General features: G+C 38.8%; 1 protein-coding gene across 2 annotated transcripts in view; it reads left to right on the forward strand.

The window, feature by feature from the left end:
* Nucleotides 1-8151, forward strand: part of ZNF10 (zinc finger protein 10) — a 30826-nt gene extending 22675 nt beyond the window's left edge. The window contains exons 3-5 of one of the 2 annotated variants that reach the window (XM_005572713.5): nucleotides 1204-1330; nucleotides 1998-2093; nucleotides 5967-8151. In XM_005572713.5, the coding sequence (XP_005572770.2) occupies nucleotides 1204-1330; nucleotides 1998-2093; nucleotides 5967-7432 (1689 nt within the window). In that variant the 3' untranslated portion in view covers nucleotides 7433-8151. The remainder of the gene's footprint in view (nucleotides 1-1203; nucleotides 1331-1997; nucleotides 2094-5966) is intronic. The other variant, XM_045366219.3, reaches the window with a different exon arrangement.
* The last annotated feature ends 2007 nt before the right edge of the window (nucleotides 8152-10158 follow it).

The raw sequence follows: 10158 nt of genomic DNA on the forward strand, positions 1-10158 counted from the left end.
TATTTGGATTATTTGAATATATTTTAGTATTTCACTTAATGTCTTGGTTTTTTAGCTTTATATTTTTGTACTTTTTAATGGCTGCTGTAGGAATGAGAATATACATACCTAATCTTTTACAGTCCACTTAGAGTTAATTTTTACCACTTCAAGCAAAATCTAGAAGCCTTACAATGTATAGGTCCCTTTATGTCCCTCCCTTTATGTTAAAGTTGTGTGTGTATTGAGAAACTGCACCAGAAAATATTACAGGTCTTTCAGCTGTTCTATATATTTTTGAAACATTTAAGAGAAGAAAACAAATCTATTATATTTACCCAGATATCTACTGTTTTTATTATTTATCTTCCATTTCTGAGATTTCAGGTTTCTCTCTGGTATCATTTCCCTTCTGCCTGAAGAACTTCCTTCAGCACATTTTCTAGAGCAGATCTTCTGCCAACAAATTCTGTTAGTTTTAGTTCGTTTGAGAATATCTTTATTTTGCATCAGTTTTGAAAGATATTTTCACTGGATGTAGAAATTCTGGTTTGTCTGTTCTTTCAGCATTTAAAAACAAACAAACATTATTCCACTGTCTTCTGACCTTTATAGTCTTTGATGGGAGACCCTCAGTCACTCAAATAGATTTTTCTCTAGATATAGTCAACACTTATTTTTGATGTGGCTGATAAGGGCCTTGCATCTATCTCCTGTTTCTTTGTCTAATTGTTTTGCTACTGCTAAAATATAATCTTCCAACTCTTCCATTGTTTTTTAGTACCTACCAATGGTCATGAAAAATGTTTTGGATAATTATTTTAGGTTATAAAATATGCCTAGGGTGGTAAATCTCTTAAGCATTAAGGTGTACTCGAATTAGGTTTTTTATCTTACATAGTGTAAAAGTGGGTTAACTTTTTGGGAGAATAGATGATTCACCCTGCCATAGCTGTTTAAAATTTAATTTAAATAAAAATTCTTATGACAGTTTTTTTAACCTAAAGCATCATATAAAACTTGTTTTCAGACAGTAGGTACCTAATAGCCATTCCTTTTACGACCTGACCAGAATAAATAGTACTCACTCCTTGAATAAATTGGGGTCCATCCACTTTACCTGCCCCAGTGCTGTCAGCTTAATTTCTTTTCCTGTTAGCAGTCAGGAAAGGGGGATAGTAAAGATACATATCTGGTGCAATGCAAATGTGTTTGATGTTGTAGACACTGGTGACCTTCAAGGATGTATCTGTGGACTTCACCAGGGAGGAGTGGAAGCTGCTGGACACTGCTCAGCAGATCGTGTACAGAAATGTGATGCTGGAGAACTATAAGAACTTGGTTTCCTTGGGTAAGACTAGCTCTGTTTTTGAAGATTGTGGTTCTCCTTTGATCAAAAGGTACGAGACCCTGAAGTATATATCTTTGGAGTACAGGCTTGGCATTCAGAGACCTCATTTCTTTGAGGCATAGAACAGGGTTTTTTTACTCCAGCTTTTGTGGAAAACTTGTTTTAATGTATTGAAGTTTTAAAAATGCCTCTTTAAAAAATGCCTCTTTTAAAAGTTTTCCGGTTGGGCGTGGTGGCTCACGCCTGTAATCCCAGCACTTTGAGAGGCCGAGGTGAGTGGATCACAAGGTCAAGAGATTGAGACCATCCTGACCAACATGGTGAAACCCCGTCTCTACTAAAAATACAAAAATTAGCTGGGCGTGGTCGCGCGCGCCTGTAGTCCCAGCTACTTGGCAGGCTGAGGCAGGAGAATCACTTGAACCTGGGAAGCGGAGATTGCAGTGAGCCAAGATTGTACCACTGCACTCCAGCCTGGCAACAGAGTGAGACTCCATCTCAAAATAAATAAATAAATAAAATAAAAAAGGTTTTCCTGCCTCTGTCAACTTTAGAGTCCCTGCCAGTCCTGCAGAGGGTTGGGGGGTCAGGTTGAATCTGAGATGTTTCTTTGTGCCTGCCCCAGAGCTCCCCTGACTCTTACCCCGTTGTCTTTCACTGTGAACAGGTTATCAGCTTACTAAGCCAGATGTGATCCTACGGTTGGAGAAGGGAGAAGAGCCCTGGCTGGTGGAGAGAGGGATTCACCAAGAGGCCCATCCTGGTGAGGACCAGACAAGAGTTGTCATAGGCAGTAGCCCAGTTGAGCTGTGAGATGCTAGCACTTCTAGAGATAGTGGTAACTGGCCCTCCTCACAGGTCCTTCTTCATGGGAAGATTGAGTTTATCTGGCCCCTATTTCCCCACTGCCAATCTTTATATTCCATTTGCATTGAGAGGCAAAGGTTTCTCCATCTGTTGACGTGCTTGGTTTCAGCGCTGCACATGTCGCTCTCCTGATTATTACCGTTATTACCACTAACCTATCTTCTTGTGCTCTTGTTTGTCATAGAATCACTTCTTGCATTTTTGCCTCTCTTTCTTTCACGTGACCCCTTCCCACAACTCAGTTATCTGTGCAAGCTCTGGAGTAGGACTCTTACCACCTTTTCTGAGAGTTTGTTTTCTGTCAGGTAGAAAACTGCTGCAGAAAGCTCATAATTCCTGTTGCCTCAACTCTCCTTCCTTTCCAAAATGGCTGCTCACAGAAACACCGGTTTTTCTTACTGTACTTTAGATCTTTTATTTTTTTTTGAGGTGGAGTTTCTCTCAGTCTCCCAGACTAGAGTGCAGTGGCGTGATCTCAGCTTACTGCAACCTCCGCCTCCCAGGTTCAAGTGATTCTCCCGCCTCAGCCTCCCAAGTAGCTGGGATTACAGGCATGCACCACCATGCCCAGCTAGTTTTTATGTTTTTAGTAGAGATAGGGTTTCACCGTGTTGGCCAGGCTGGTCTCGAACTCCTGACCTCAAGTGATCCGCCCACCTCGGCTTTCCAAGGTGCTGGGATTACAGGCGTGAGCTACCATGCCCAGCCTCTATCTAGTTCTGTATTTAATGTTTTAAAAATCTATTTCTAGGCATTTCCCTGCATCTCAGACTTTGAGTGTGATGTAAATTAAATCTAAGTCTTACTTGTCCTGTAATTTAGCCTCAAGTTCTTTCCCATGAAGCCTTTTATGATTCCTCGTTAAGTACTGGCCTCTTCCTCTTCTGAACTTCCACTTAGTTTAAATCTCTACTTTAAAATATTATCATAAGCTCTTTTTTACTTTTTAGTATTTGCCTTGTAGCTGATTGTATCAAAATGCTGTCTCAAAGCAAGTCTTTCAACTGCCTTGGGACCATGGAAGGAAATATTGTTATATATTCTTTATTACTTACCTTCTTTCTTTCTTTTCTTTTGTTCATCTAGTAAGCTTTCCTGAATGTCTATTGACAAGTATCCAAAAATAACAATTATTAACTGGATCCAGCAGTTTATATTTTTATTGAGAGAAGGCAGGCAGATTACGAGGTCAGGAGATCGAGACCATCCTGGCTAACACTGTGAACCCCGTCTCTGCTAAATGTACAAAAAAAATTAGCTGGGCGTAGTGACAGGCACCTGTAGTGCCAGCTACTCGGGAGGCAGAGGCAGGAGAATGGCGTGAACCCAGGAGGCGGAGCTTGCAGTGAACTGAGATCGCGCCACTGCACTCCAGCCTGGGCGACAGAGAGAGACTCCGCCTCAAAAAGAAAAAAAAAAAAAAGAAATACTCAGACTTCTTCATGGGCTTAAATGCATGGAGTTTTACAGAATCTACAAGGCTGTGAAATTCATTATCAAAACAAAAAATATAATGTGTGATAATTTTAAAAAATCAGATGATTAGTTGATTAATGGGTCCAATAAACTTCAACAATAACTTACTGGCATGGCTATGTTACATAATATGTGGAAGATTTTAGGATATTAATAAAGCACCTCATTCTTATGATCAAACTCTCCACTCAGAATTGTCCTCCATTAGTGCTCAGCACCCCGCTTATACATATTCTTCATAAAATCTTCCAGTTGGCATTTGTAGTTTGAAAAACTTCTCCATAAGATTTTATGATGTTCTGGATTGGGGAAAGAGGGGGAAAGGGTGGTGTATTTCCTATTAAAAATCATCAGGATGGGAAAGAAACTAGGAACTAACAAAGTGCCAAGTGACAGTGAGGACTGGTGGGGGTGGGATTGTATAAGGAAGTCATTTAGGGACCAGGCCTGGCAGAGGGATCATTTACCAGGTGTATTAGTTTCCTGGGGCTGCGGTAGCAAAGAACCAGAAGTTAGGTGGCTCAGAACAACCAAAATGTATCATGTCACAGCTGGAGGCTGTAAGTCTAAAATGAAGATGTCAGTGGGGCTCTGTTACGCTTCTAGGAGAGTGTCTTTCCTTATCTCTTCCAGGTTCTGCTAGCCCCAGGTATTCCTCGGCTTGCGGATATATCATTCCAGTCTTGGTCTCCATATTCACATGGTCTCTTCCCCTGTGCCTCTGTGTCTCTTTTAATGAGGACCACCATCATATTGGATTAGGGGCCCATCCTATTTCTGGTACTACCTCGTAGCTTATTACATCTGGAAAGACTGTATTTCCAAATATGGTCGTATTCTGAGAATCTGAGGATTAAAACTTCAACATACCTTTTTGGGGGGGATACAGTTTAACCCATAATACTAGGTAAGAGTGGAATGTCACCCTATCATGTAAGATGAAGTGGTATTATCAATGTCACCCCATTCATGTAAGATGAAGTGGTATTATCAGTATATTTTTTAGGTTTGGGATTATACATTTTACCTGAAAGACACTGAGAAACAGATAAAGCTCTTATTCAAGGGAAATAATTTGCTGTAATATACACAGGTAGCAGATGGCAGAAATTCTAAGAGAGTATGGGTCAGGCCTCAGATTCTAAGTTCACATCTTGTGGTAGTAGTCCTATCGGTTGTTAAGTCCTTATGTTTCAGAACAAAGAAATCAAAACAGAAAATGAGAAGAATGATAATGATTATTGTAAATCTTACTGCTTTGACCATAAATGTGCCAGATACTGTAATAGGCTCATGCTTTATATAATATGATCATCTGAAATAGCAGATACTGTCATCCTTAAATTACAGATAAGCAAAATGAATTCTTGAAAGTTTAGCAACTTGTCTAAATTCACCACTAGTAATAGTATAAAACTTAGATTAGAACTTGTATCTTGGTAACTTTTGTGCAGTTACTCTTCCACCTTGTCATGCAGCCGCTCTGACAGGTCTGTTGTGTCCGTCATCTGGGTGTTATTCTGTAGTGCTTCTGTGATTTGGATAAAAAGCATTGCCTGATGTATGTCTGTATGCATGGTTTAAGAATACTAAATGGGGCCAGATGCAGTGGCTCACGCCTTTAATCCCAGCACTTTGGGAAGCCAAGGTGGGTGGATCACCTGAAGTCAGGAGTTCAAGACTAGCCTGGCCAACATGGTGAAACCCTGTCTCTACTAAAAAGATAAAAAATTAGCCAGGCATGGTGGCAGGCACCTGTAATCCCAGCTACTTTTGGGAGGCTGAGGCAGGAGAATCATTTGAACCTGGGAGGCGGAGGTTGCATTGAGCCGAGATCGCGCCATTGCACTCCAGCCTGGACAAAAAGAGCGAAACTGTGTCTCAAAAAAAAAAAAAAAAAAAAAAAGAATACTAAATTGATAGTAATGTGAAGAATGTGTGTCAGGGGAAAGTCCTGACAACAAGTAGACAGGTGAGGAACTTGCATTGTTAACATCTGGATTAGGAAATGGAAGTGCAGTCCTTTTTATGTAATTTCCCTTATTTCTACCCTCACCATTGATATCCTGAGTCCTGTGGCTTCTCCTTACTCCTTTTGCCCCTTTTGAGTACTGTATACCCCAATGCATTTACTGTTTACTGCTCCATTCTTCCTTTTCTCATTCTCTATCAAAGTTACAAAGCCATATTTGAAAGCAACTGTGTACATCTTGCATACTTTGTCTCCATATACTTCCTACCATTCTCACTTTAATACTGTCTTTAGTTACATGAAGATTTTCATTTCTTTCAGATTCAGAGACTGCATTTGAACTCAAATCATCAGTTTCCAGCAGGAGCATTTTTAAAGATAAGCAATCCTGTGACATTAAAATGGAAGGAATGGCAAGGAATGATCTCTGGTATTTGTCATTAGAAGAAGTCTGGAAATGTAAAGACCAGTTAGACAAGTATCAGGAAAACCCAGAGAGACATTTGAGGCAAGTGGCATTCACCCAAAAGAAAGTACTTACTCAGAAGAGAGTCTCTGAAAGTGGTAAATATGGGGGAAACTGTCTTCTTCCTGCTCAGCTGGTACTGAGAGAGTATTTCCATAAACGTGACTCACATACTAAAAGTTTAAAACATGATTTAGTTCTTAATGGTCATCAGGAAAGCTGTGCAAGTAACAGTAATGAATGTGGTCAGACCTTCTGTCAAAACATTCACCTTATTCAGTTTGCAAGAACTCACACAGGTGATAAATCCTACAAATGCCCTGATAATGATAACTCTCTTACTCATGATTCATCTCTTGGTATATCAAAGGGCATACATAGAGAGAAACCCTATGAATGTAAGGAATGTGGAAAATTCTTCAGCTGGCGCTCTAATCTTACTAGGCATCAGCTTATTCATACTGGAGAAAAACCCTATGAGTGTAAAGAATGTGGAAAATCTTTCAGCCGGAGTTCTCACCTCATTGGACATCAAAAGACCCATACTGGTGAGGAACCCTATGAATGTAAAGAATGTGGTAAATCTTTCAGCTGGTTCTCTCACCTTGTTACCCATCAGAGAACTCATACAGGAGACAAACTGTACACGTGTAATCAGTGTGGGAAATCTTTTGTTCATAGCTCTAGGCTTATTAGACATCAGAGGACACATACTGGAGAGAAACCCTATGAATGTCCTGAATGTGGGAAATCTTTCAGACAGAGCACACATCTCATTCTGCATCAGAGAACCCATGTTAGAGTGAGACCCTATGAATGCAATGAATGTGGAAAGTCTTATAGCCAGAGATCTCACCTTGTTGTGCATCATAGAATTCACACTGGACTAAAACCTTTTGAGTGTAAGGATTGTGGAAAATGTTTTAGTCGAAGCTCTCACCTTTATTCACATCAAAGAACCCACACTGGAGAGAAACCATATGAGTGTCATGATTGTGGAAAATCTTTCAGCCAGAGTTCTGCCCTTATTGTGCATCAGAGGATACACACTGGAGAGAAACCATATGAATGCTGTCAGTGTGGGAAGGCCTTCATCCGGAAGAATGACCTCATTAAGCATCAGAGAATTCATATTGGAGAAGAGACCTATAAATGTAATCAGTGTGGCATTATCTTCAGCCAGAACTCTCCATTTATAGTTCATCAAATAGCTCACACTGGAGAGCAGTTCTTAACATGCAATCAGTGTGGGACAGTGCTTGTTAATACCTCTAACCTTATTGGATACCAGGCAAATCATATGAGGGAAAATGCTTACTAATAAATACGGGAATTTTTCACAAAGAGCAATAACTTTATTTTGCATTGGAGAACTCCTGGATATATGCTGTACAAATTGAATCTATGTGGAAATGCTTTCAGTCTTGTTACTATCATTTTGCACATTACAGAATTGGTCCTGGAAGGGAAAGAAACCACAGATTTTATTTCAGTACACAAATCCATCAGATTTTCTTCTTTTCATGAATTCCTACAGAAGTAATTGGCCTGGGAGCATTCTTGACCAAGTTTTAAATGCTAGAATCTGAGAAGGAATTATTAAATAGGTGAGTTGTTGAGCAAGAACCCCTTCATTTGAAAAGAAATGAGTATGCTACTGTAGGGAGAGTTGTTGCTGAGAATTAAGAAATGATACAGTTAATGCAACAAAAGATGGAAAATAATATTTCAGTCAATATGTCATTGTTTACTTGACTTTGTCTCTCTTCTGGGACATTTAGTAGTGTTTGGTATGTTTTCTGTGTCTGGTAGAAACCGTATTTTGGTTAACAGCAAGGAAAATGCTTATAATGTAGTACAATTAAAAACAACACATCTCCACTACCAGTACTAACCCATTTTTAAGTATATTTGCATGTGGGCAAGAATTGAAAGTATATAGATAATTGAACAGAATTGATTTGTTAGATAATGGGACTTTGAGTTTTATAGTCTGTTTAATGTTGCTGTAATAATTAAAGAAACTTTTAAATATTGTAAGAGGATATCTAGTTTCTGTATTCTACCATCAAAGAAGCTTTTGAGTACCACCTGTTAATGAGCTTTCCTATTCTAAATTGTTTTGGGTCACAGAGTTCCACTTTTTCCACTCTTTTTAGCATTGCAAAAGCTCCTGATAATTTAAAAACATAGTAATTCTCTGGATGTTAGGACTTAGGGGAACACTGGGCATTTGGACATATCAGGGAGGGGTCCCAATTTTATTGGGAACAAGTATTTAAACAATATTTAGAGCAAGTGTCCTCGTGTGATAAACAGAGCACGGCCTAAAGATGCCCTCCATTTCAAGGTAGTCTTTTATCTTTATAAAGAAAGATTAAGAGCATAGACTTGAGCTAGACTACCCAGGTTGAAACCCCACTAGCTGGGTGATCTTGAACACGCTGCTTAGCTTCTCTGTGCCAAACTTACTGATATCCTCCTCTGTAAATTAGTGATAATAATAGTACTTACCTGGTAGGATTATGGTGAGTATTAAATGAGTAAACAGAAACAGCTTAGAATAGTGCCTGACATATATTATGTTCTCTGTAGTTACTGGCTGTGATTATTAATATTATTGCCCCACCCTAATGTCTGTTGTTTAATTGAAATCTGCTTGTGTGCTTATAAAAATTTACTGAGTTCTCACTTCCCTTACAGTCATACATGGTTTTTCCCTTTTGCCTGAATCAGAACTCCACAACCTGGGAAAATCACTGACAAATAGTTGATGTAGGTTTCATTCCTGAGGATCAATAAACAACTTGTAATGTTGTATACACATTTATTCTGTTTGCACAAAGGTTTTCCATTCTAGGGAGAGGATCACAGTCTTCAGATTCTCTGGTAGGTTAGTAACCCACAAAAGATTCAGGAAGACGATCTCTTTTAATTTTCTGTTTCATTCTATAAATCAATCTGTTGTGTATAGGGACTGACCATGCATGATTCTGCATTTCCTAGCAGAAATATTAGATGCTTAATGATTGATTATTGAATGATAGATGAAGTATTGCTGAAGCCAACCCGAGATCTTGATCTCTCTCTGAGGAAAAACCTAGAAATGATGGTTAGAATCAGGAGACTTGAGAACTACAAGGAACATGACAGCCTCTAGCTCATACTTGTCATTGAGATCAAGTGAGTTGGCCCAGGTCTCACATTTTCAATGAAGTCAGACTCAGAACTAGGTCCTGGGTTCCATGTTTCCTGCTGCTCTTCTCACTGTGTACATACCGTGCCAACATATAACATGCCTATCAGAAATGGTTTTCATTAAGGGAGAATAGTCACTTAACTGGGACTTTCAACATTTCTAATAACCTGTGGCTCAATTTCCTCAACTGTATAATGAGGATACTACTAGTATCTACCTCAAAGTGTTGTCATGTGGATTGAGATGATATGTGTGAATCACATAAAAGAGTGCCTGGCACTTAGGTGCTATTAATAATATTACTATTGTTAACACCTTAAGGATCTAACTTGTAATGGAGACAGAAATATGTATGAGGATCACTGAAATATTTATGACTGCATAATTCGCAAAATGAAAAAATGTACACTAGCATAATATCTGTGGCATAACTGTGTAATAGAATATTATGCAGGCATTAAAATATGTACACAGAAAGTTTGGTAACAGGAAAAATGCTATTGTGTGTTACAACAAAAGCATGATAAATACTTGTTAATATGGAATAAGCTCAAATATGTCAAAATAAATGTATTGTAAAAAATGAATGTTGCCCGAAACTAAGGAAATTTGTCAAAATATTAATAGTAGCCTATATATTGGGAAAATTGGTGTTTCCTTTTCTATTTTTACACTTTTCAGTTCTTTCCAAAGCCTCCTGAAATAATGTATCTTACTTTTAAAATTAGGAAAATAATCTCCTCAGTGATGGAATTTCTTTTTTCTTCAAAAGCTCATACCAAGGTCTGGTGTATTGGCTCATGCTTATAATCCCAACAACTTGGGAGGCTGAGGGAGGAGGATTTATT

This window comes from Macaca fascicularis, chromosome 11 (assembly GCF_037993035.2).
Source record: "Macaca fascicularis isolate 582-1 chromosome 11, T2T-MFA8v1.1".
NCBI classification, from domain to species: domain Eukaryota; kingdom Metazoa; phylum Chordata; class Mammalia; order Primates; family Cercopithecidae; genus Macaca; species Macaca fascicularis.